This window comes from Nicotiana tomentosiformis, chromosome 4 (genome assembly GCF_000390325.3).
Source record: "Nicotiana tomentosiformis chromosome 4, ASM39032v3, whole genome shotgun sequence".
Classification (NCBI taxonomy): Eukaryota; Viridiplantae; Streptophyta; class Magnoliopsida; order Solanales; family Solanaceae; genus Nicotiana; species Nicotiana tomentosiformis.
In genome coordinates, this window is record NC_090815.1 from 136,879,698 (window position 1) to 136,907,691 (window position 27,994).

A 27,994-nucleotide genomic window follows, 5' to 3' on the forward strand; every position below is an offset into this window, starting at 1 on the left:
CGACCACCTGATCGAACTTCCCTGCATATGCTACCTTCGGGATCAACGCCCAAATTTGCATTTAGGGCGACATGTGAACTGACATTGATGGGATTTGCAATTGGTGCTCCCTCGAGGTCAGCCTGAGGCGCCTCGATCCCTGGGGCGGTTATATTGTCATTTTCTCCATGGAATCTGAGGTCGTCGTCACCATGTGTAGGCACTGCTTGTGAGTTTGACATGTTTATCCTGAAAACAAAGATTCTTACGAGAACAAGTGTAAAGCAGTGTGTGTTATCGGAATCAGTATTAAGCAATCACTATTATCCTCAGCCCCACGGTGGGCGCCAAACTGTTTACCCTTAAAATTGGATAACAATTAAACTTATAATGTGGTTCTAAGGACACGTGATCTCACTTAATACCAATTGATAAATATGAAAATTAATAACAGAAATGAACTATAAAGTAAAGCAAACCAGTGTTAGAATGGAACTCAGCCCTCAAGTTTGGATACCCTCGAACTGGTTGATGTAGAACAATTAAAATATAACAAGCTGATGAACAACAGTATAAACGAGAAAGAGAATTATATTGCTTTGATATCTGTGAACCATGTGTCTTCCAAATGATTAGAACCCCCCTTTAAATAGTAGAAGAATTCCACTTTATGGGATAATTCTAATTACAGAAGGAAATCTCATGATTAACTAATTAACCGTTTCTGCTTTGATCCGTTTCGAGATTTACGCCATGATCCTCGACCAGTCGCGGATATCTCGCCTTTCTGTTATTGTGCTATCTTCGATCTTGCTCGATGTCTGTCTCATTTGGCTTCGATCGCTACTAGCCTCGATCTCGACAGGTACCTCGATTCTGAACTCGGTACATTATCCTCGTGATTTAGTCTGTTCTGTTGCGAGGCCATTCTTCGATGCAACCTCCCGGTCTCGATCAAATAGTAAAATTGGGTGGGCTCGGTTTTAACCGTATACAAATGCCTTAACCCGAGGTGATGATAATTAGCTGTCCAAAATCATGTAAATCTTTTCCAAGTATAAACGAGAACTAAGGCATGAAATATTGCAAAACATTTAATTATATAAATAAAATCAACGAACTGTTTAAGAATCATCCAACACAAAAAGTTTCATCAAAACATTAGATGTAAAACTTAGCCTAAAAACGTTCAAACAAAACAAAACCGAAGTAGAAAGCATAGAAGAATCCATAAAAGAAGAAAATCTTCAACAAGCCGTGAAATCAGGACTGGAGCACTTTTCAATGGTAACTCTTCTTTTCCAAGTCCAAGTTGAAAGATAGCAGCAGAAAATAAAGCTTTCCAAAAGATACCCTCAGCTTATAGCCAAGAATTCAGGCCTGCGTGCAGAACTTCTTCTGTTTCTTCAAATTCAGTTCAAAATCTTTCTACTTCGCTTCCTTTAACATTTGTTGGCAACCTAAACATTAAAAATCAATAACTAAGTCACAAAACATATTTTTATCAATAAAACCACTTCGAAAGCATTAAAAGTGAGGGATAAATGATGCAGAACGCATCATTTATGTCCAGTATCTGAAGCGAGCAGAACGCACTCACTTCTAAGGCATGTTTGAGATGCCTTGCATGTTCGCATTGTTGGAATCTCCATGATTGAGGGGGCTGCCTGGGCGCCCAAACGACTCGCTAAAAGTCCCATGGGCTGGTGGGCTATTGGCTCTTTCCGACTCCTCAACAAAAGTGCCAAGAATAATCTAGAACAGAAGCCATCAAATTAGTGCTTATGCAAACAATGACATATGCAGTGGCGCGAAGCTAGTAATTTTTCCAAGGATGTTCAAATTTGAAAGAAGTGAAAAAAATTCCCGACAAAAGATGTTCAATATGTGTTATATACATCTAAAATATAAATAAAATAATAAACAAGATGGCAGAATTGATTCCAGGACCATGCCATTGGCCTCTGCATTACGCTTATCATTACTACTTTGAGAGTTTGAGTGCACTTCCTAAAATCCAGTGAGGTCAAGGCAATCTATTTCTAGTGCTCTTGGTAAAAATATGATAGGAAATCCGGGCTAGAAAAGTCACTACTCAGCAAAGAAATATAACCTTTTCAGGATGCACATGCAAATATTACTTTCTTTGTCAGAAGAAAGAATAATACTCCATTAGTGAAAAGGGAATAATTCTCAGAACTTGAAAAGAAACAGAAGAACAAGACACAAAGATAAGGACAAGAACAAGTGCAATGTAGAGAAAATACAAGAAAATCTTCCCATCCTAATCTACGTAAGTTCCTGCCCCAACTAACACAGATTTAGTAGTACACAAGCTGAAACTTCATAAAGGCTTCAAAGAATGCAAACCTGGACTGTTGATGCAGCCGTCAGATCACCGATCACGTTACCACCTAACACCAATCCATCTCTAGCTAGAGATATGGTTATTGCACCCGTCCAGCTATCCTCATCGCCAATTATGGATTCCCTGAAGGAACCAGATAGAGACACTATATCGAACTGTCCCTACAAGAGGCAAACATCATACGTACTCAAGTCTATGAATTTATCTAGGATAAGCATACTGGAAGAGTAAAACAGACGCACATTTAATCAGCAGAAGTGCAATTTGGAAAAAATGCATCACATAACTTCGGACACAGAAAGGAGTTGAGAACACATTTGGATTAACATCCGTATGAACTGTGTTGAAATTGCAGAAGTAGAATGTAGCTGAATAAAGAAATAGACATGTAGTAAGTCTTAGAATAATAACTCCTAAACCATCTCTCAAGGTAAACCAGAAAGGAAAGTATTAAGTTCTAGAACTAAACTTCTTAAACCATCAGGTGATGAAAGAAAAAAGAGGAAAACCGCCATCAGGGGAATCAGACACTTCCACAAGAAATTCAGAGCATGAATCTTTTGAAATTCTAAGAAGGGGAAATAAAGAAGTAACTTGTACAAAGTGCAAAACTCTATAATTCGTGTTTGACACCATTTGCACAATATTTAATTTAAATGACTCCTAAATATTCATTTGACATGTTTCATCTCCGCACTCGGTAATTAATTTCTAAGACAAATTAGGGGTTCTCTGATCCTATAGTTCTATGCATTTTCTACTAATATGCAGATCTCTGGACAAACTAAAAGGAATCTTGACAAATCCCGGACGTAATGCAAGTACACTAACATGTCTAGGACTCAATCCCAACTAGTTGGTATTGCCTATATGAATCTTTTGCTTTCATTCCACTTTGTTTTTTGTGTATTAACAATTGAATGAAAATTTACAATGAGGATGAACTTCCATTTCCTCGCTCTATAAAAGAGATTTAAAGTGCATAGTACAAATCAAAAGGTTTTCAATGAGTGTTAAGGCGGGCACAGTGGAACCATGAAAAACTAAATCAATACGAAATGGGAAAACAATACAGGGGGAAAAAAACCTCATGTGTCACAGTTTCATCAGTCGTGGCAGCTCGTACAAGCACCACTTTGGATACAACACCATAGCCAGACATGATGCTAACAGTTCTTGGACCTTGCCGAGTAAATGAAACTATTTTTTGTGCTATGTCCTGAAAAAAAAGATGATAAAGAACTAGTAAAATCATAACTAATGCATGCAATGTAAATATCTGAAATTCGCCACTACAATTTATGATATGCAAATACAAGGCCCTAGCAAGAATTCAAATATTTATGTCATACACCTCTCTCAAAACTTTAATGGAAGAACTAAAAGTAGTTACAAAGAAGTCAATCATCTTGTATCACAAGGCATTACATATACTCATTCAGGATAAAGTTTGACTTAGATCAAGAAGTACTAAATCACCTATAAATTAGCCGAAATCTGTTAATTAGAGCCCCAAGAGTGTGGTTTTCACAGTTATTACTCCATTTAGCTAACATATAGAGTTTCGTAAAGTAACCAACAAGCTAATAATAGTACAAACCGGTAACATGGGGTAACTCTTTCTGGTAGACTTCTAAGCAAATTCCTTGTATAAGTGAATGTATTATCTCTATAAAAAGTGCAGTCCGATACACTAAGTTCTCGCTATGCGCGGGGTCTAGGAAAGGATCGGATCACAAGGATCTATTGTATGCAGTTTTACTCTGAATTGTTTTATTTGAGACACTGTCGAGATCCAAAGATCAAATAGATTTTGGATATGTATGCTGATAAATAAGCCAGCGACATTGAAAAAGATTCTTTCTCCTTATTAGTTTCTTTTTCCTCGGTTACTTGGTCCGCTAGCTGCAATGTATTCAATTCAATGCATCCTCCTTTATCCATTTAAAAGACATTGTTAAATTGAGCCCCCATTATGGAGTTACTATTACTATTATATTAGGGGTGTACTACTTATCAAAAAAAGAAAATCATTTAAGTATTGCTAGAACTTGTAAAGAGAGTTATAATATGCAATATTCTTAAAAGCGTTCTTGGTTATCATTATTTTTAACCTCAACTCAAATCTTTCTATATATAAGAACGATATCTGTAGATGGTTTATTTCTGCCCTTTCACAAGAAAATAAAAAACAAAAAATTCTCTCCATTGGAGGACCAGTTACTCTTTTGGGTTCTTTTTATTTATTTTGATTAGTTACTCTCTTTTGGTTCTTTAATATTACTGCAGAAAATTTGAATTCAAGGATCAAGATGACTTTCATGGCATTAAAGAAATAAAACAAAAAGGCTAACGAAGTAACCTCTCCTTTTTCCACAGTGATAACATGAGGTGTAATTGTAAAACCAGAACCTGCCGATCCTGCAATTTGAAACTTTTTATCAAAAGTCGTAAAATAATGATGCTGGAATAAACCAAAGCAGTATGGGAAATGTGTGACATGTCACTCTCAAGAGTTAAAAAAAAAAAAGATCAAAAAAGAAAGAAAATGATTGCAAAAATAGATTTTATTGGTTTTATCACTCTTTTCAAATTTCTTTTTAGTTTTACAGATTTTTATTTTTAAGAGATCCGAAAATAACACACAAAATATTTTTACAAATTATAAGCGGTGACATAGCCCAACTCTTTTACATATATTTTTGCCGTCCTCAACATATAATATACTCAATATTTTACGTCCATATATATGTTTTATACCAGCTAAAAAAATGACAAAAGAGAGATAAAAAAACAAAACTTGGACTGAACCCGACTGGGAAACAAAAGAACAGGTCAACCAACCAACAAACATTCTAGTCTATATTCTAAGACACGTGTGCATGTGTTTATTAGAACATTAAACTAAACTATTAATAGGAGTACTGACACATGAGAGAATATAGGGATTTACCAAAAGTTCGACGTCGCTGCTTCTTGCAAGAGCCAGGGGGTCTGCCTCTGGGTTTCTTCGACGGTCCCCCTTCAGATACAGGCTGCGCAGCCGCAGAAGAAACCGGTCCTTGCGGCGGAGTTACGGCGGCGGATGCCGAAGCAGCTGCCATCAGACCAACCGCGATCCCATCTGGGCCGTTCTTTCTTGGCCTCCCTCTCTTCTTTGTCATCTGTTCAGATGAATTCAAGTTCACACTTGACAGCGCAGCACCGGTAGCGGTAGCTCTCTCCGCCGATTGGTACGGACGGGGCGGCGGCGAAGCGAAGGACAAGTGCGTGTTCTGAGCAACTGCCGGAGGAACAATCACCGGAGTGACGCCAGCACCGGCATCGGTGAGATCCGCCGACGGGTACGCACGGGGCGGCGGAGAAGCGAAGGACGAGTGAGTGTTCTGAGCAACTGCAGGAGGAACAGTCGCCGGAGTGACGCCAGCGCCGGCGGAGGTGAGCTGCTCTCTGTTCATTTCTCCGTCTGTCTGAGATGCTGATGTTTTGAATGTGTTTTCCATAATTGACCTGAATAAAGGACCAAATGAAAGTTGTCATTTTTTTTTTCAGATTAGCAAAAACCCTCTGGATCAAACTGAATTCCTATAAGAGAATAACTCAAACCAATTGTAGAAAAATCGCAAAAGCTACACGTTTTAGCTTAAACCCTATAACTACTGCAGATTTATCAAAATTTTAACTGATCAGGCAAACTAAAAATAAGAATTGGTAAATAACGCTTAAAAGAATAGCATTAAAAAAAAACTATTAACATCCAAATAATCTGTCTTTTTCTTTTCGCGAAATACATAAATTTTTTAGAGAAAACCTCGAAATTCATTAGAAAATAATATAACAGAAGAAAAAATAAGGAAAATCATTTTTCTTACCGGAAAAATGAGATTTGTTTTTTCGAAGAATGCAAGATAACACAGAAGAGAATGGAGAAAATAAGTCGAGGAAAAGGCTATTTGTAGCAAAAGCCTAAATTTTGAAAATCTGTTCTTTTGGTAATTTAGTTATTTTTGAGGGGATGCAATACATTTTTCTTCAACAAAATACAAACACAAATTCGAATTTTCCATTAAGAGCATTAAAATTAATGACGTACCGAAGCTATGTTTAAATTTAAGGTAATAATGTAAATTAATTAACTACTACAATTTAGTAATATTGAATGAAATGCATCATTGGACTTTTAATTATTTTCTTACTAAAATTGTTGCTTTAACCGAGATACTATTACTAAATACATTATTTAAGTAATTTCCCATTTTGCAAAGTTGGACTACATTCCTACCGTTGAAATTATTTTCCTACTAAAATTGTTCTTTTAACCGAGATACTATTACAAGGAACTTTTAAGTAATTACTAAATAGATTAGTATTCTGTCAAAAAACTAAGGATTCGAATTCACACTAAACATTAGGTATGCATTGTATCTTGAACTCTATTTCTTGACAGTGGAGTAGCATAATTTTATTGGAGTATTACTTAGTAGATAAATGGAATCCGTTTAGTCACTTGGGTTAATGTTTTCATGTAAAAGAAAAAGTGAATTGCTCTTATCATTGTCATATGATCTAGTACTATAGATATGCGCATCTATTTAGAAATCTATTGCTATATACTAATACTGAATGATAAAACTGTAACCGTGCATGGGGTAGTTCTGGAATAAGTTTTATAACGCACGTCCTAGGAAAATTGGTGTTTTAGCTTCTTCTTTTTTTCATATTTAGCGATTCGTGGCAAATTATCTTCATTATTCTTGTTTGTCATGGCAAACTATGTTCGGAAATGTTAATGTAATGAGAAAGAGTTTTAACTGCTCTTGTAGGACAAAAAAGGTGTGTTAGTATCCAGAAGGATGTCCCATTTAACAATTATATATAAATATATATACATATATTAATATACCAATATTACAAAACGTCAAAATGAAAAGGAGTTATCCTGCTTAGGTGAGAAATTGTGTGAATACTTAACTTGTTAACTAAGCAAGAATTGCAAAATCATGTATAAGATCCAACGCCTAACCATGACGCTTATACAGAAAAGAAGATTAAACTACCCAATAGCAAGAGAGATAATCATTTCGAGTTCTGATACAACATTCAATGTGGAATTGTTCAGCACCAAAATATTTACTACGGAGTAACTTTGAAGCGTACTTGTACAGAAAAGGTAACTGCTAACATTTACAAGCAAAATACATTTGGTTACTTTCAGTATTCTGAGCTTCAGGAATAAGATACTTATAAAGCCAAAAAGGGTGATACATAGTTTTGCAAAAACCAGCACCATGCACCACATTTACAAAAAAAAAAAAAAAAAAATGTTTGGCGCTTTACATAAAAGGACAGCCCGGTGCACTAAGCTCCCGCTATGCGCGGGGTCCGGAGAAGGGCCGGACCACAAGGGTCTATTGTACGCAACCTTACCCTGCATTTCTGCAAGAGGCTGTTTCCACGCTCCTGGTCACATGGAGGCAACATGTTTGGCGCTTTACATATACACTGTAAATATACAAGTTTCACTTGCTTACATCTTCAGCGTGGTTGCAAAAATTCGAAAGTTCCTGCTTCCCCAGATATCACTGTCATTAATGTGATAGGATTTCAAGCAACACATTATCCAGGGTGGATTCCTGCAAGTTTCATTCCTTTCACTATCACCACCACTTTCAGAAATTCCAAGCAACAAATTTCGCATTCTTCTTAGCACATCGAGAGAAGGGTAGCCACCAAAGAACTGTTCCTGGGTAAATGAAGTAAACGGAAGTTAGAATTATCAGCCTGGGCACAATAAACATATACTGCCTTGCATATTATTGAATGGAAAAGTTGATGTAGAATAAAGCCAAATCAACCAAAAAGTTCAATCTATACCTAATCAACCATCTCATTAAAGACAATACAAGACATATCTACCAAAATAAGCTGCTATGAAGTTTAGCGTAAAGCATTTTTCATTAGGATAATACCATTCAAAAGTCCTAATGAAGCATTCTGAGATATTCACAACATAAATTGGAACTAAAACTGAATATAAAGAAAAATGGTACCGCATCCTCAGCATATAGATAGGCGCGGATTCTGGCAGTAGGATCCTCTATGGTTAACCTGATCCTATAAACGCCAGAAGGGGAGCGAAAATCCTCAACTATCCAAGGAAATGATGCCACAACCCGAACGACACAATGGAATTTACCGACCACCTACAAGGTAGAAGCTCAATGATATAACTTTGAATATGTCAAGTATATGGTCCAACACATGACCATTACAAAATCATCTCAAACTACACATCCTATAACCGTCAACCTACTGGACAACGACATAAATAAATGGAATAAAACTCCCCCCCCCCCCCCCCCCCCCTTTTTCTTTTTTGTTTTCAACTATCACTAGTGCAAGCATAAACATAGTACCCACTTAACCAGCATTAATGACAATAAAAAGGGATTTTTCATTCTCCTTATTCTGAGCCTTGAAAAATCAAACTTAAAGTGGCAAACAAATACAACAATAGAAGCCACTGAAAGCAAATGACAACGAACAGATAACACATAGCTAAATCCAAACCGATCAAACTGGAATACCTCACCCAGTTGGATACAAGCCCCTATGAGACATCTCTATTCATGGGCATTTCTAGCCCTTCAGCAATAAGTCCAATAGCAAATGAAGTCTCATAATGCCTGAGTGCAACAACCAGGCATGAAGATGTATTATTCGCAAAGACATAAAAGAACTGAATGAGTAAATACAACTCTCTAACACATAGTAGAAAGAAAAAGGGAAAAGAAGAAATGAATGTCTTTATGAAGCAGCAAGATACCTTGGGATTCACAAGAGCTCTCATCAAGGAGACAAAGGGCACTTCTGAATAGTCGGTCACTGAAAATTTATTATAACAAAGTATTATTAGGCGAATGCTGGTATATATTATTATAGATCTAACATGGAGATCTGTTGTGAGCACATCAATCAAACCTGTCACATGAGTTGGCCAAGGTAAGGCTGAAAGAGGCATCCATCCCCATTTAGATTTGATACGCTTATCAAACTCCCTACAGATATGAGACTTGTAGATGTAGTTATGGAGATGCAAAACACGGCACTGGATGGAGAAAAAAAAATTGTCATGACACCTTCAAGCTGCAACTAGATGTTCTGGTGATTATGCAATAGGCATTAGTTACAATGCTACAAGAGAACGTGTTGTGGAGTGACTACGCAGGACATGCTAGGATTCTGGGAAGATGGGTGCACTATTACGAAGAGTGGATATATATATACTCCACATACATACTCCTCAATGTGTCGGACTTGGAAATTTTGAGAGAACACACCAAACAAAGAAAGACGAAAAAGTACTTAATTAATACGCAAGAAGTGACACCAGACATGTCCATCTCTCATGGGTATGCCAAATTCTAGAAAAAGAAAGAAAAAATAACAAGATAGACATAAGATTTAACTCTTAACCTCAGTTATAGAGGTGCACTCAATAACCATCAGATCATATGATACTTTGAGCTTGGGTGCACATATATATATTTAAATATTTCTAATAAAGTATAACATTACTATACATGATCTAGAGAGGGGAACATGGGTTTCACATGATCCCGGACCCCCACCCACCCCCCTCTAGATACGCACTATGTTGTATCACATAATTACAAGAAAATATGTAAATATCAGAGAAGAAAACCTCATGCGCTGCGAAACAATGTGATCTTCATCGCGCAAATAGCAAAACCTAGTAGTCGGGAAGAGGGCAGCATGCCACAGTGAGTCAAGAAGTTGACATCTTAGGTTATCAATTTTCACCCATCTATTGGTCCTGAGCACGTTCATTCCAAGTTTCTCATTGCCACAATCCAGAGTTACCCTCAGCACAGTTCCAAGAGATGGCAATTTGCAGAATTTGTCTCTTGGCAGACAAACTGGCACCGACTCTAAAGGAAGTGGGGTTTGCAGTTCATCCTCTAACCTATTCATATATACACGTAAAACTATGTAAACACTTACAAAGCTTTCATAATCAAACGCAAAAATTAGTGAGCAAGTGTTGGATGGCTCAATCTGATATGCAATTAGTTCAAGAGGTCCACTTCAAATATGAATTGCAGGCAAAATTTGTTATGGAGCTTAGCGTTTAAACTAATCTACTTCACAACTATACCAGTACTTCTTGTGCAACAAAGTACCTCCACTTGAAAAGGAAATAATGAATACTATCCTCTAAAAGAAAACCTAACGTGATGGTCAATCAAAAGCATGAATATAACACTCACCTTGCATTAATAGCAACTGGTGGAGTGTCAGTTCCATCCCACACAAGAAGGATCCACTCATCTTGTCTAACTACACGCAGAATCTTGCACATGCCATCAAAATTTGCAATGAAAATATTCAGTGAATTTGTCTCTTGGCAGACAAACTGGCACCGACTCTAAAGGAAGTGGGGTTTGCAGTTCATCCTCTAACCTATTCATATATACACGTAAAACAGCAACGTGTTTCCTTGACTGATTTTCAAAATAAATTTAATGGAGGCCATGCTAATAAAGAGTACACGTACTAGTATTACCTTGCAAACCAAATTGAAGCCGTCTCCTTCCCTGATATCTTTCAAAGATTGAAAATTTATTAAGGTAATTATAGCATATCAAGAGTCAGATCTTTGAATTAAAGTCGTTATAAAAGGAAATCTATCACTCTCTCACCTCCCCCCCCCCCCCCCCCAATTATGTGGGATTATACTGGGTATTATGTTGTTGTTGTTGTTATCACTCTCTCACCCCACTCCCTGCATGAGAAGGGTAAGAATGTTGCTCTGATCCTTATATGGAAACGGATGATTCCACACCGACTAAGATACATTTTAGAAAGACTTCAGGTTCTAAAGTTGTATCCTAATGTGTACGGTCAAAACCGATTGAGTCAGTCGTACGGACTGGTCGAGACGATGATGTTTCGATCAAAGGGTATCTGCATGACAAGCTCGGTCGAGGTCCGAAGTAAGGACGTCGAGCTTCGAGCTATAAGACCGATCAATGACAAGCTCGGTATCATTATCGAACTCATATCCAAATCGAACTACGAGGCAAGGCGGAGATAATCGAAGATGCATAGACCGACCAACACTCACCCCGAATATCGAGACCCCAAGTCAGAATCGAGCTCGAACCAAGACCGAGGGCTCGATCCAATACTGAGCTCGAGCCAGTATCGAGCTCGCAGACAAGAGCCGTTACAACCGCACTATAGGAGAGAATCTTGACGGAAATCGAGGAAAAGACAATTCATCGTGGGACCTCCACTATGTATTTTTATTATTATAGATAAAGTAGGATCCCTCTAATATAAAAGGGGGATGTTAACACATTTAGGAGGCAGGTTACCTTGTTCATCAACATTTCCTTTTCCCTGTCTTATATTTCATTCCATTTGCCAAGAATAGAGATATTTACATTTCACTCTACAATTTGTATCAAGTTATATCACGTGTCCTTAGAACCATACACAATCTAACTCTATCCGGTTTTTCGGGTAAACAGTTTGGCGCCCACCATGGGGCTAAGGATAACAGTGATTATTTGATACGAATCTGAAGAAACACACTGTTGTGTTTTACGCTCGGTTCCGAAAATATCTTGGATTTCGGATTAGCAACGACTAACTACCAATCAAATGGCTTCACCAATCGACAACGGAGCCGGTCTTCAAGATGAGAACAATAACTTGACACCCCGTACCGAAAGGCCACTTGTAAACGCCGTTGGAGCTCGAATCGGAGCGCCAATAGCTATCAATTCGCATGTAGCCATTAAGGCGAACCTCCATGCTGAACCCGAGAATAGCATCCATTGTGGCACTCAGTCTGCAGTTCGAGATACCCATAACGTCGAGGAAAACGACGTTAGCTTGCGTATGATTTTCGAAATGTTGCAAGCCCAACAGGCAGCAATAGCTCAGTTGCAGAGCCAAACCCAACAACAAAGCAGGCCGGAGCCCAGTCCACCTCGAGAAATCAACCACAGAACGGAGCCAGCCATAGTAAAGTCAAATGAGCAAGAATCGGGGACTACTCCCGAAATTGCTAAATTGATCGAGGAACTCACAAAGCGAGTCAAAGCCAATGATAAAAAAGTAGAAACTTATAACGCTATGGTCGATCAGATCCCGGGAGCTCCACCAATTATAAAAGGGTTGGATTCCAAAAAATTCGTGCAAAAACCTTTTCCCTCGAGCGCGGCCCCAAAACCAATCCCCAAAAAATTCCGTATTCCCGAAATACCCAAATATAACGGAACGAGCGACCCCAACGAGCACGTCACTTCTTACACGTGTGCCATCAAGGGCAATGATTTGGAAGATGATGAGATCGAATCTGTATTATTGAAAAAATTCGGTGAAACCCTATCAAAGGGGGCAATAGTATGGTATCATAATTTACCATCTAACTCTATTGATTCTTTTGCTATGCTTGCAGATTGCTTCGTAAAAGCACATGCCGGAGCCATAAAGGCCGAAACCAGAAAGTCGGACTTGTTCAAGGTAATACAAAAGGATAACGAGATGCTAAGGGAGTTCGTATCTCGTTTTCAAATGGAACGAATGGATCTGCACCAGTCACAGACGATTGGGTTGTTCAAGCTTCCACTCAAGGTCTAAACGAGCGGAGCTCGATGGCTTCACGGCGGCTGAATCAAAATCTAATCGAGTACCCAACTATTACTTGGACCGATGTACACAATCGATATCAATCCAAAATAAGAGTCGAAGATGACCAGTTGATTTCTAGGTCCGTTACTAAAAGAACTACCAAGCAAAGGTTGACCTGAGATCGATACCGGCCATATAGCGGAAATCCTCCAAACCCGGTCTGATAAAATGGCAATCAACTACCAAGCAATTGGAACGTGTAACGCCTAAAACGATACTACTGCTGAGTATCCGAGGCCTCTTTAAAATCAACCTCGTATACTGGGGGGCTTTATCATTGAACGTATATGTGATGATTATCAAGTTCGGTGCAAGGAAGTTACTTCGTTATTTCATGACAAACAGTGTCTCGACAGGAAACGTTGTAAGAGCCAAATGGTCAAAACGAACCATACTTATTTAGTTGGCCCGAGCCCTGACGCAAAACATGAACACATGTATAATGATTTGCAAAGAAAGCCCTCTTCTTTACCGATATTCTATGTTCAAGATTTATTATGCAAACAGGATCGAGTTCGAGCAAGCACTCACTCGATCACTAAGCCTACGGGCTACTTTTATTTCCAGTTCGAGCAAGCACTCACTCGACCATTACGCCTACGGGATACATTGCATCGAGTTCGAATCATTCACTCGACTGCTAAGCCTACCGGCTACTTTTATTTTGAGTTCGAGCAAGAACTCACTCGACCATTATGCCTACGAGCTACATTGCATCGAGTTTGAATCATTCACTCGACTGCTAAGCCTACGGGCTACTTTTATTTCGAGTTCGAGCAAGCACTCACTCTATCATTACGCCTACGGGCTACATTGCATCGAGTTCGAATCATTCACTCGACTGCTAAGCCTACATGCTACTTTTATTTCGAGTTCGAGCAAGCACTCACTCGATCATTACGCCTACGGGCTACATTGCATCGAGTCCGAATCATTCACTCGACTGCTAAGCCTACGGGCTACTTTTATTTCGAGTTCGAGCAAGCACTCACTCGACCATTACGCCTACGGGCTACATTGCATCGAGTTCGAATCATTCACTCGACTGCTAAGCCTACGGGCTACTTTTATTTCGAGTTCGAGCAAGCACTCACTCGACCATTACGCCTACGGACAACATTGCATCGAGTTCGAATCATTCACTCGACTGCTAAGCCTAGGGGCTACTTTTATTTCGAGTTCGAGCAAGCACTCACTCGACCATTACGCCTACGGGTTACATTGCATCGAGTTCGAATCATTCACTCGACTGCTAAGCCTACGGGCTACTTTTATTTCGAGTTCGAGCAAGCACTCACTCGATCATTACGCCTACAGGCTACATTGCATCGAGTTCGAATCATTCACTCGACTGCTAAGCCTACGGGCTACTTTTATTTCGAGTTCGAGCAAGCACTCACTCGAGCATTACGCCTACGGGCTACATTACATCGAGTTCGAATCATTCACTCGACTACTAAGCCTACGGGCTACTTTTATTTCGAGTTCAAGCAAGCACTCACTCGATCATTACGCCTACGGGCTACGTTACATCGAGTTCGAATCATTCACTCGACTACTAAGCCTACGGGCTACTTTTATTTCGAGTTCGAGCAAGCACTCACTCGACCATTACGCCTACGGGCTACTTTACTTCGAGTAAAATTACTCATTTCTTCGAATTCAAATGAACACTTGACTATTTAAGCCTGAAGGATGTTCGAGCCCGATAAAGCAAAGGGGACTACCCACAAGGTCCGAAGACAACAGAGATTAAAATTCAAACTATCTATTTAGCTTGAAAGGCTATTTTGCTTCAAAAGGAAGAAAGATTTATATTTACAAATTTTTTGTACAGAGGCGGCTACTCTGCCAAAAGGAAGTTCTTTATACAAAAACCGAAAGCGATATCCAAAGAACGCAGCAAACTATCTAAGGCTCTAAATGACTCAATCGTCATCGGAGGCCGTATTCTCGGCACCGTCCTCATCTTCAGACTCCCCCGAGTCATCGGAGTCCTCCTCATGAAAGGCCAACCTTCGAGCTTTGTTCTCCTCCGCCCTGGCAACTTCAATCTCAGCCCCAATATCGAAGCCCTGAGCTCTGACCTCCTCGAGAGCTTCTCTCCGAGCTCTGACCTTCTCGAGAGCTTCTCTCCGAGCCCTGTTGGGAAATCATATCGTTTCTCGCCACATCCTTTTCCGAGAAACGAGGGGACTATCTATGTACGGTCAAAACCGATTGAGCCAGTCGTACGGACTGGTCGAGACGATGATGTTTCGATCAAAGGGTATCTGCATGACAAGCTCGGTCGAGGTCCGAAGTAAGGGCGTCGAGCTTCGAGCTTTAAGACCGATCAATGACAAGCTCGGTATCATTATCGAACTCATATCCAAATCGAGCTACAAGGCAAGGCGGAGATAATCGAAGATGCATAGACCGACCAATACTCACCCCGAAATCGAGACCCCAAGTCAGAATCGAACTCGAGCCAGTATCGAGCTCGCAGACAAAAGCTGTTGCAACCGCACTATGGGAGAGAATCTTGGCGGAAATCGAAGAAAAGATAATTCATCATGGGACCTCCACTATGTATTTTTATTATTATAGATGTTAACACATTTAGGAGGCAGGTTACCTTGTTCATCAATATTTCCTTTTCCATGTCTTATATTTCATCCCATTTGGCAAGAATAGAGATATTTACATTTCACTCTACAATTTGTATCAAGTTATATCACGTGTCCTTAGAACCATACACAAATCTAACTCTATCCGATTTTTCGGGTAAACACCTAAATATATCAAGTTTTCATGGATCATTTAGACCAGAAAAGGAGAGTACTTGTTATAATAGGATGATCAACCGACCACTTCCTTAAACCGAGTATAAGTTTCTCTTCCCGCTCCCTAGGAAGATATGGCACATGACATTGATAGGGAAGGAAGGTTGTACTATACTTTCCATCAAACAAAGCAAACGAAGAGAAGTATTTGTTGAACACAGCATGAACCACGGAATTATGAACTTTCATCTGCACAAAGTGCAATAACCATAAATAAGTCAAGATTTTTAGTAACATAGTAAAATAAAGTTCAAAGGTAAAACTAAAGGAAGAGTTACCCTAACGTTAAAAAGCAGAATAATATCACCAGCATTGAGTACCAGAGGCAGTTTCTCTATCGTCTCAGTGAAAACATTAACAGAAAGCGCACGACTTTGGTATGACTGGTCAGTGATTTTAACCAAGCAGAAATAATCTGTTAAAAAGGAAAAAAGCTCAAATTTTTACAAATAAAAGCCAAAGACTTCAACGAAAGCAACTTGAAAGTATTGAAAATTAAAGGAGCTTTTACCAGTGCCCTTGGTCTTCCTTGGAAAGCTAGTTTCGAGGACGACGCCCATGAAATTAACTTTCTGATCGATCAAAGTCATGGCTTCAACTATTGAGGTATAATCATCGCGTCGCTGCGACATATTTTTTTTGTTTTGTTTTGTTTTGTTTTTTGGGTAAACTGTTGCTTGGAATTGAGAGGGAAATTAGGAGATTTCAACTGATCGGTCACGACAGTACGAACCCGGTTTCAACTCCGATGATAGCAGCAGTGTAAAGTCGATTTTGACCCTGTTTTAGCGACTAGTTACATCGGGGTCTTTCTTAGATTTCTGCAAAATAATGCCACTATTGAGACCTTTTCAGTAAATTCAATATTTCTTTTTGCTAGGTGTAATGATCAGTTCTGTGCTTTCTATACTGTTTGAGCTTTATGAGAAGTGACGGAACAAACTCTAAACTCTGTTTCTATCTAAACCAAACCAAATCAATTATATTGATTTGAATTTGTTCGATTTTATCGTGTTTTATGATTTTTTAAATTTTTTTATTATATGACTATTATTTTAATTTCACTTTATTAACTTTTTGATTAGTAAATATATGTTTAGTAAAAAATTAATAAACATATGATCTATTAAAATATTTTTATGAAAAAAAATTTTGTTAGTTAATATTTTTTTCTAAGTTACCAATTAATGCTCATTAGATATTTATCTGTAATTACTTTATAAGTAACGTGAGGGTTATAATTGATGGTTATTTCTAAAGTCCATCTTTATTATAGAATTAGACGACTGCTCTCCTTATTCAAGTAGTTCAAGAGTAAGGGCTTATAAGGAGAAGGAAAGAAAAAAATTCTACCTTTAGGGAAAGAGATTGAGAATAATTTGACATAAACATGCATCCATTGTGGCTGAAAAACAGTTATTGCTTGCAGTCCTATTAATAGATAGGAACACATACCAACCAAATCTCAAAATAAGATTTGGTGATCCAAAAGTGTTTGCATACTAGAAGAAGAATTTGACTCTAGTGTAAACTCTTCGGGCAAAATCACAGGGAGAACTATGTTAGCTATTTTGTTTCTATTCTTATTGATACTGATCAATGCGGGAGGTCTTCCTTACCTGTTCTAGTGACATAGGCCTATCCAGTCGAGGGGGAGACACATTCATAAAAAGCGAGAAGTCACGACGTGGAGGACTGACAACTATGAATAGATCTACCTAGATATACGGGTTGATTCAGTATGCGTTTGTACCATAACGAAAAAACAAATAGAAAAGAATCCAACCTTGCCCTAAGCTCTTCGGGCAAATTCACCGGGATAAATATGTTAGCTATTCGTTTCTATTCTTATTGATATTGATCAATGCGGGAGGTCTTCCCCACTTGTTCTACTGTCATAGGCCTATCCAGTTGAGGGGGAAATACATTCATGAAAAGCGAGAAGCTCTGCCGTGGAGGACTGATCAACTATAAATAAATCTTTTGATTTGAGATGAATTTATTTTTCTACTGAAAGGTACTTGTATGGGTGAAAAACTTCATATCACATAGTTGACTCGGTCAACGGTATAAAAGACTTTGAGGGCAACTATGCATGGGCATGACAACACATCATAAGGTCGAGGTAGCTTAAATGGAAAACGAGAACGAGGACGAGCACCTGTCCTCGGCATGCAGTAACAGATAGTTCAAAGATTTAGATTCCCTATAGAATATTCGCTAGACTATTCTCTTATTGTACTATCTAGGATTTTGTGGCCCATGTATCCATTTAAATAGGAAGAGATGCAATCCTAGAAAGGGGATTGAACACTTTTGCAAAGAACAATATTGGCATTCTCTAAAGATTCTCTCTTTATCATCTACATACAAAGTTTGCCTTTACACTTGTTTTCTTACTTATCTCTCCCGATCCAAGAAGAATCAATATATTCTAGTGCTTATCATTATCCATCATTGTCAGAGGAATCAGTGAAAAAATCTCACCCATGTCGGGTGAACCGTGGTTCATTATTTACTTAAATATCATTTATTGCTATCCTTGACATTCTTGAATCATTTATTGCTCCACCATTATTTTAAGATATTGCTAACTTATAACACACGTTCGGCAATCCTCATCAATATACTAGATCTGTCATTCGGATATTAATATTGACTTAGATTAGCCCTTCTTTCATAAATCTAATTGTATAAAAATCTAAATCTAAATTTTAGGTCATACAATACTGTCGTATAACATACTATGGTCTCAACGCCCTTATAGGGCTCCCAAGCGATGGGAGGAACCAAGGTTCTAACCACCGGAGATGAATGTCAAGCTTGAATTTCCATACTCCCATCTATTCCTTTCGTTTTCTGCAAATAAGGATGGCAATGGGTGGTGCAGGTTTAGACATATGAGGGGCGGTGCGGTTTTATACATATGCAAGTGCGGGGCGGGTTAAACTAAAAGAAACTTAATTTTTTGCGGGTGCGGGTGTGAGTTTAAATACTCATTTTTCACAAAATTATAAGAATATTGTTCATCAATTAACGCAAAATTATTCGGGCATTTATAAAGAAAATTTCACAATTAGCTTATGACACATTTTTTTATTTATTATTTCAAATATTTGTAAATCATATTTTAATATTCTGAACAAAAAGGCTTTTCAGAAAAAAGATAATTGGATTCATATATTTATAAAGTCGTCTGATGGCATTCAACTTCTTTCCATAATATCCATGGAAATAACAAATATCAATGAAGAATAATACAAAAATTTAAAATTACAAATTAAAATGAAGATACAAAAAGAAATGAAGCGGTAAGCTTCATGATCGGATCCATCTCTTCGTCAACTACCTCGTTTGAATTTGTCAGCTACAAGTAAAAAAGGAAAAAGAAAGTTGCCCAAAAAAAGAATTGTGTGAATGCAATTTGATGAGGTGAATGTGGGTGTAAGAATGTCGCTGTAAGATTGCTTAAGAATTTTTTTTTAAGCAAGTGAGCAAATTTCGCATGAGTTTAAATACTCATTTTTCATATAACTAAAAAAGTTGCGGGGCGGTGCAGGGCGGGTGTGGTGCGGGGCGGATGGATACGGGTTAAAAGAGCTATACGGGGCGGGGCGGGTTGAAATTTTACGGGTTACGAGAGAACCCGTCCCCGACCGCTTGCCATCCCTATCTGCAAATGTTGTAAATTAATAAGGTACGGATGAGAACAATGTATTATGAAAAGAGTTAAAAGCAGAACTGGACAGGAAGCTAACAAGTGCAAAGACAATATCCTCTAAGAAGGTATAGCATTAGAGAAAATGATCCTTAATGTATAGGGGTTGGAATATTTTAGCCCTTGATATATACCACTTAATAGGAATAGTCCTTAATGTATACAAAAGGTGATAGCTTTGGTCCTCAACCCTAAAACTAATAGTAGAAAACAAAAAATTCTGTTAAACTTCACCCCAATCTCTCCCGACTCCCTCCTCTTCTCTCATTCACCATTAACGACCTTAAATCCAAACCCTCTCTCAAACATGAATGGATCTTTTTAAATGGGTGTTTTGGTAGTAACAGAAAAGGTGGAAGAGATGCGGGTGGGATCTTTTTATTGAGAGCTTGACACGGTAAAAGATAGAAGAGGAGAGGGAAAGGGGTCTGCCAGGTTTTGCTTCTGAGGGATTGGGGTTAAATTTAACAGAATTTTTATTTTCTATTGTTAGTTTTAGGGTTGAGGACCAAAGCTATCACCTTTTATATACATTAAGGACTATTCCTGTTAAGTGGTATATATCAAGGACCAAAACACTCCAACCCCTATACATTAAGGACCATTTTGATCATTTTCTCTATAGCATTACATACATTGGTTTCCGCTGTTGAACAAAAAAACGCAATAAAAAATGTAAATTACAAGTTCTGCAAGACCAGCTGACTTTAAATCCCTTGTATTGTTTTCTTTTAATATAGGCAACGTTGCTGCTTCTCAGGGAACTGGGAGAGGGGAATACATCATGTAAGTCAGAAAATATAGAAAAGAACAGGGGTTAGCAGCTAAAGAAATTCATTCTGCTTTCTGATTCCTTAGAATTTGCCACTACCTAATATTTGACAAATATGAAATAACTAGATCTCACTATGTTGGTAAGCAACTAAGAGACCATATTATACCAGGGGATTTGTCATTCTGCCTTAACATTCATCACCTCCTCCCCAATGGTTTCTCCAGCTTTTGCAGAACCAACTTTATTTAGCAGCAAAGTAAGCTGATCAAAGAAGATCAGGTTCTTAAGCTGCATCAGCTGTTGCCACTCCTTTTCCATCTGCAAATCACGTTCCTCAAAACGAGCAATTTTGTCCTCAATCTCCTTGGCCTGTAAAGCACGGAAGCAAGAAAGCAAAGATGTACAAAGATCAAGTATTGAGCATCACCGATGACCTCATCAAAGGGAATTTGGAATATTTAGCAATTGTTTCATGTATGAGTATATACCTCGATAGCCACATCGGAGACGGCTCTCTCTAGGTCCTGTGCCTCCCCCTCAAGCTGAGACCGTGCTTCAACAAGAGCTCTTTCAAGTGTATCCTTGGCAATCCCATTGGAAGTGCCGTCCGATTCTGCATAGTATAAGACCGTGTCATTTACAGCAGGAGTTCACTGAGCCATCCAGAAGATCTATTGTTTGTAAAATTGGAAAATGAATGTTTCATCATCGTTTTCACTATTTTATTTTATTGCAGTTCCATGGAAATCTGCCTCATTTGCCAACAATATCACTACGAGGGAGATTATTGTCTTTACAATTAGGAAAAGTCTGCTCATTTGCAAGTTCCGCAAATTTCCCAAAGTTGCCTTAGAGTCCTGAGTATCTAGACAGGATTAAGTCAGACTGATTTTCAGAAAAAAACGAGATTGGAACATCATAGTCAATATTGGAACACCAAAAGCCTCTTATCTTAGTCTCATTATCACTAATGTTCTCAAGGAGTAGTTTAATCACTCTAACTTAATTGTGTACAAAGTCACTAATGTTTCCCTCTAAAAGAAAGCCAATCCTGTCAAAATAGAGAGACTGAGAAGTATTCCAGCTAAACAACAATGGTAGTAAACATGATCCATGGCATTTAAATACTGCAAAAATATTGTCAGAAATCCCTGACAGAACGCAGCCCACAATGCACAAAGAAGACAAATTAGTTAACATAGCAGATTTGCAGCATAACACTACTGCAAAAACCAAGAGTTGTAACCAGATAAGCTTTAGACAATTCTTCTTAAGATGCCTCAAGTATCTCACAGTTTGCAGTTACAAGGATTCTCGTCAGAACCAAAACAAGTAATAAGTGGTGATAGATACCTTTCTTCTCCAAAACACCAGGTAGAGATCCTAGACTCCCTTTCGTTATTCCCTCACCATTATCAGACAAAGCCGTAACAGCGGCATGTGCTGCTAATTCTGCAACCTCTTTTCCCGCTAGAGCAGAAAGGAAAGCAGCCTGCAGTAAGATTCAAAAACAAAAGGAGTCATTTGAGGTCTGACTTGAATAACACTCAAGTGCTACTTGATCAACTTGTCCCCTTCAAGAAATCCCCAAAAGAGTCTTAGTCCATAAGAAAGCAGGACCCTATAACAACTGCTTTGAGACATAAAATAGAAGTTAATCAAAGCAACCCTGCAGCCTTTCTCCAGCACTACATAACATTCCAAAGTCATAAGAAGTGAAGTTTCCTTTGATCATTTAGAATTGGAGTTGGTTCAGCAACTATATTGAACTTGCAGAGAATCGTTGGTCAGGAAACATTTTCATTCCAAGCAAATTTTTTATCACTTAATGATGTCCAGATTCTGTCTGATATTCATGGTCATGGTACTAAATAGAACATGCTGATCTAACGTCCTAAACACTTTCCTGTAATAAGAAATGTGACTTAGTACCTGAGCCATAATTGGGTTGCTAGCATCAGCAAGTGGTGTGAGGCGCATTCTCTTGGATGGAAGAAGTATAGTTTCAGACCCAGGTTCATTATCCACTTCTGCAGATACGGGAGGGCCCATAAACTGCTCACCAAAAGGAAGCTTCACAAATCGAGCCACACATTCTTTTGCGCTTCTGCCACCAACATGCTCAGCAACCTTCTTCCAATCATCGCCATAATGCATAAGAACTTCTAAAAGGTGCAAAGTTTCTTTGTCGGTCCAATCTGTCTTAACTTCTTCACTAATTTCAACGCGCCGAAAATCTGAAGTATTCATGCCGACTCTGAAATTACCACGGACATAGCATCTTGCACAAAGAGTCAAATCATACTGCACTTAAACAAACAAAGTTGATCTAACTCTTAGACCATAGCAACAAGTCCTAGCAACACTTAAGTAAACTACCAATTACGAGTAAGCCCAAAAAAGGGAAAACTTTTTTACAAAATTGAAACCACCAGCTGTAAAAGTAGGAAGCTATGGCCTATGAGCTGAGCAGTGAGAGCAAAATTAAGCATGACCAGTCGAGGAGAAGTTAAAAGATTCAAACTTGATTCCAAAGGTTGTTAAATAACAAATTAATCCTTCTAAACACGATAAGCCAAACACCACAACAATTGAAGATTGTTGGAATCACCTTATCAGAAACAAAACAGGCAATGCTGCAAGCTGATTTGCAGGCACTGCAAAGTCTCTTCCTGGGGGCAGTAAAATCAGTGGGAGTAGTTCCATTAGCATCAGCATTTTGCGGAGCTGCGGAAGCAGAAGAAGTAGACTTAGACTCTTTTTCTTCCCACTTGAGCAGCAATTTGGAAGAGTTAGCAGTGTAGTTAATCAAGCCCCATGTCTCCAGGAAATCGAAAACCCTACGAATTGAACCCACATCACCAATAATGGTCTTGCGAGCCTCAGTAAAGGTTATTTTTTTAGTGGGATTTTCTCTGAATCTACGAATAATGGAATTCCTATAGTATTTGTAAGTCCTAGGGTTCTTAGAAGGTGATCTTCCGTCGAAAAATTCAGGAAGAAATCGAACCTCACTTTCATGTATGCTATTCCATGAAAACCAACCTAAAAGAAAAACACGGGGTACATCAATCAATTAATTAATTAATCAATCCATTAAATATGGGGAAAAAATTTAAGAACAAAAAGTAGCTGAAGAGTAGATGGGACTTACGGGAGTAGCTGGGGATATAAATATAATCAGGCTCAGTGAGGCGGGAAGAGAGGGTAGTGGGGGTCACGTCTTTGGAATCGGTGGCGGAGGGGGTGGTTGGGTTTGGGGAGGATTCCAGTTGTTGGGGACACTTTGGGGGCAAAAGTTCAGTTTGAGGTTGCTGTGGTGCTGGCTGTGGCTGTGACGGTGTTTGTGGCGGTGGTTGTAGTTGTGGCTGTGACGGTGTCTGTGGCTGATGCTGTGGCTGTTGAAGTGGATGTGGTGGTGGCGGTGGCGGTGGCGGAGAGGTAGTTTCAGAGTTGGGATTAGCTGCCGGTGACTTGCTGTCGCCGGTTTCCGCCATGTTCAGGTTTCGGAACTAAGGCAAGCTTCTGGGTATTTTTGGCGAGATTAAACGCACTACGGTCCACGTCAGCTACTATATACGGCATTATAATGTTTTATACTAAACTGCGTTTTAATTACTATTTTGAGAAAAAAGTTGTGTTTTTAGTTTCTCAATAATTAACAGATTGGTGAAAAATAAAACTAACAGATTTTCTTGTGTCTTGTACAATTGAACACAATTAACATTTTTTTCCCTAGACAAACACATTTAACATTTTTTTTGGTAACTAAACATTTTATTTACCAAGCATAATATGTACAACTCAAAATCAAAATCAAACTACAGACTTAGACATACCGCCCAACAGTGACGGACCCAGAATTTTGTGCAAGCGGGTTTAAGGCTGGCAAATGGGCCGGTCCAGGCCCGGGATCGGCTCGGGACCGCGGGTAAATGGGCCAGGACCGTTTGGTCCGGTTTTAGCGGGCCCGGTCCGGTCTCGTGGGCCGGTCCTATGATTTGGGCCCGTTTGGTCCGCCAGGGCCCGGGACCGGCCCGGTCCCTTAACGGGCCTAGTGGGCCCAACGGCTATTTTTTTTTCAGTTGGGCTGTCAAAAATAGCCGTTGAAATAGCCATTTAACCCCCCAACTTTATTTTAATCCCAAACTTTTTATAATTACACTTTTTTCCTATTTTCAACTATAAATACCCCATCATTATTTTATTTTTCTTACAAAATCATCAATCTATCACAATCTCTCTCTAATTTACTTCTATAATTGCTACTATTGCTTACTTTATTGTTACAATTTGTGAAACAATTGTGAAGTTGGTGAATTGAAGTCTTCAACGACAATCAATTTCCAACAAGTTGTTCGTCAATTTGGTAAACTCGTTCCAACTCTTAAGTTTTAATATTATAATTTTGTTTGTTTTATTTACTTTGCTTGATTAATTAAGATGGCTTATTCCTTAAAAAATATGTTTAGTAAAAATAAGGAAAAATCGAAGAGTCGTGAATCTAGTGGCCAATATGTTCCTCCTCCACTTCCTCCGGCTCCCCGACCCAAACATGTTACCCGTCCTACACCTCCTATTCTTGATAGCGATAATAATTTATTACAATTTACCGAGAGTCAATTTTGTCATAATATTGCACCCGGTGAACAATTAAACCATGAATATATGAATGCTCTTTATGATAATCCAACTATTGATGAAAATGATGATGAAGAAATAGATTTCGATGAAACGCAACCAGATGATGATACACCCACTAGTCATGCTCCTGAAGTTAACCCAACTAATAATAATCTAAATGGTCCCCCGTCTGACCCTCCTATTAGTGCCCCTACTTTTTCTAGACAACCTTCTAAACGGGCAGAAACATCTCTTGTTTGACAATTTTTTACTCAACTAAGAGGAAAAAATAGGGTTAAGTGTAAAACTTGTGGCAAAGAGTTAGTTTTTCAATATATTGGAAGTCGGGGGGAGAGGAAGTTTGACTAGACACATATTGCTACACCCTCAAGATAAAGCTAGATATTTTCATATGAAAGCTTTGGCTGAGGGGACAAGTGCACCTAGTCAGGCTGACCTTAGTACCAGGTCAAATCAATTTCAACCGGGAATTAACACTGTTACCGGTGGTATTTTATATTATGATCCAAAAAAAGATCGGGAAGAATTGGCAAAAATGGTCACTGTTATGTGCTTACCATATAGTTTTCCTTCTAACCCCCACTTTGTGCATTATATTAGAAAAATTTATAATCTTACTTATAAAGATTTTCCTCGCACAACCGTAAAGAGTGATATTTATAAATATAAACATGAATATGAACAATATTTGCACTATTTATTTACTCATATAAATTATCGTCTTGCTATTACAACTGATATTGGTAGAAGTGGTAATGACTGTGATTACCTTACTGTTACCAGTCATTGGATTGATGAGCATTGGATAATGCAAAAGCGCATTATTGCTTATAGAATAATTAATTCATGTCACACAGGGCAGTTTATTTCTAGCACGATTGCGGATATTTGTAGATATTTTTGCATTAGTGATAAAATAATATCAGCTTCAATGGATAATGCTACTAGTAGCACAAATGCTGTAGCCTTGCTTACCACTATACTAAGTCCGGTATTTAGTAATATTTTTCATGTTAGATGTATTTGTCATATTTACTATTTAATTATGGGTGATGGTATGCGAATTTTAAATGTTGAAATTGAAAAGGTTAAAATGGCTCTTAATTGGCTTTTTTATTCAAACCGTAGAAGTAGACTTAGAGAATATTTTAAAAGATGCGATGAATTTGGCCTAAGAGAAATAAAGGTTCCTAAACCTTGTCCAACTAGATGGAATTACATGTATGAAAGTTTAGTTGTTGTATATGAATATAGAAACCCCATAAACTCAACGTTTAATGCTTATGTAAGTGATGATGATGAGCACCTTACAAATGCGGATTGGGCTAATGTTAAAATGCTTGTAGATTTTTTAGAAAAATTCCATATTGCTACAAATAAATTTTCTAGGCAATATTATCCTACTATTTCCAACTGTTTAGTTTATATTGCAGAACTTGCAAATTTGTTTGATTATTTTTCAGAGGGTGGGAAAATTTATCAACTTGCTATTGATTCCATGAGAAAAAAGTTTAAAAAATATTTTTTCCATATTCCCCTTATTTATGGTATTGCTGCATTGTTAAATCCTACTATGAAATTAGGAGGTCCTCAATTTTGGTATGAAACTGTTTATAATGGTTTAGCACTTGAAGATGGGGAGTTGTCTAAACTTCCGAACGCAATAGCCTCAATTAAAATAAATGTTCAAACTATTTATAATGCTTATCAAGTTGCATTAGATCGTGCTAGACCAAATGTTCCAACTCATTCTTCTTCTTCTTCTAGTTCTCAATCATCTAAAAGAACTGCGGGAGTAAGAGCACTTAGTGCTTGGGCAGGATTCAGGGGTTCTCAAGGTTCTAGTACTAGTGATTTTTCACAACTAAATGAGCTTGAAGTTTATTTGTCACAGGGAATTGAGGAAGTAAATCCCGACGGCTCCTTTAATATTTTGGAATGGTGGAAGGACAAAGAAAAATACTTTTCGATTCTTTCAAGGATGGCCCGAGATATTTTAACTATTCAAGTTTCAACAGTAGCATCAGAGAGCGTTTTCAGTCAAGCAAGATTTCAACTCGTTGATTATAGAGCGTCTATGAGGGAGAGCTTGGAAAAATCAGTACTTTTCAGAGATTGGATCCGTTCGGAAAGAAGATATTTTGGACTTGCTGAATCACAACCGGAGGTAGACGAAGCTTACGAAGAAATGCTAGCTGAACTTGCGGAGGATGATGCTTCGCCTGGAAGCGGTGATGACCAAGCTTCATTTCCGCCACCACCAACGGAAATTCCTCCGGACCTTGAAGGATTTATGAAATTTGTAAGAGATACCATGTAAATTAATATGTAACTTGTATTTTGGCACATCTTGATTAGTTTCTTTTTCTTCTCAATGGTGGTATTAGCACCTTGTTGTGCTCATTCCATAGGGGGAGGAAGACTAAGAAAGATATTGCCATGATTTTTAATGCTATAATAAAAATATAACGCATTGATTTGAATATCTCTTTACAATATTTTTGTTTATATTTATACTATACTATAGTCTATACTATATATACATCTCATAAGATATATAAGCTATATTCGATATACATATATATATAAGCCTATATATATACTATCGAATACGGCTTATATACTATAGTATAGTATAGTATAGTATATATATACTATATATACAACTTAAGATATATAAACTATATTCGATATACTATATATACATCTTAAGATATACTATATATACTATACTATATATACATCTTAAGATATACTATATATACTATACTATATATACATCTTAAGATATATATATATCTTAAGATATACTATATATATATATAGTAGATATACATGTATATATAGTATATCTTAAGATGTATATATAGTATATAAATAGTAATATGTATATATATTATAGTATAGTATAGTATATATATAAGCTTATATATATATATGTATATCGAATATATCGAATA

General features: G+C 38.0%; 3 protein-coding genes across 4 annotated transcripts; all 3 read right to left on the reverse strand.

Annotated features, from left to right (window-relative positions):
* Window positions 1–1,062: 1,062 nt before the first annotated feature.
* Window positions 1,063–6,865, reverse strand: LOC104115805 (AT-hook motif nuclear-localized protein 10). 2 transcript variants are annotated; one of them, XM_070200310.1, is made up of 7 exons: window positions 6,220–6,865; window positions 5,301–5,857; window positions 4,710–4,768; window positions 3,435–3,566; window positions 2,350–2,508; window positions 1,580–1,734; window positions 1,063–1,439 (listed from the first exon to the last, which is right to left on the reverse strand). In XM_070200310.1, exons 2-6 carry the CDS (start codon window positions 5,848–5,850, stop codon window positions 1,582–1,584), a joined length of 1,053 nt encoding a protein of 350 aa, XP_070056411.1. In that variant the 5' UTR covers window positions 5,851–5,857; window positions 6,220–6,865; the 3' UTR covers window positions 1,063–1,439; window positions 1,580–1,581. The 2 variants fall into 2 exon arrangements, with proteins under 2 accessions (XP_070056411.1, XP_033517094.2); XM_033661203.2 differs by lacking the exon at window positions 6,220–6,865 and having other exon boundaries at window positions 5,301–6,210.
* Window positions 6,866–7,416: 551 nt separating this feature from the next.
* LOC104115803 (protection of telomeres protein 1a-like) lies at window positions 7,417–16,831 on the reverse strand. The gene is made up of 10 exons (XM_018777553.3): window positions 16,409–16,831; window positions 16,176–16,312; window positions 15,896–16,086; window positions 10,935–10,998; window positions 10,639–10,721; window positions 10,053–10,334; window positions 9,329–9,405; window positions 9,174–9,232; window positions 8,398–8,550; window positions 7,417–8,090 (listed from the first exon to the last, which is right to left on the reverse strand). Exons 1-10 carry the CDS (start codon window positions 16,527–16,529, stop codon window positions 7,875–7,877), a joined length of 1,383 nt encoding a protein of 460 aa, XP_018633069.1. The 5' UTR covers window positions 16,530–16,831; the 3' UTR covers window positions 7,417–7,874.
* Window positions 16,832–20,317: 3,486 nt separating this feature from the next.
* On the reverse strand, window positions 20,318–23,963 carry LOC104115802 (SWI/SNF complex subunit SWI3B). The gene is made up of 6 exons (XM_009626510.4): window positions 23,545–23,963; window positions 23,002–23,435; window positions 22,323–22,694; window positions 21,744–21,882; window positions 20,879–21,003; window positions 20,318–20,759 (listed from the first exon to the last, which is right to left on the reverse strand). Exons 1-6 carry the CDS (start codon window positions 23,885–23,887, stop codon window positions 20,568–20,570), a joined length of 1,605 nt encoding a protein of 534 aa, XP_009624805.1. The 5' UTR covers window positions 23,888–23,963; the 3' UTR covers window positions 20,318–20,567.
* Window positions 23,964–27,994: the final 4,031 nt, after the last annotated feature.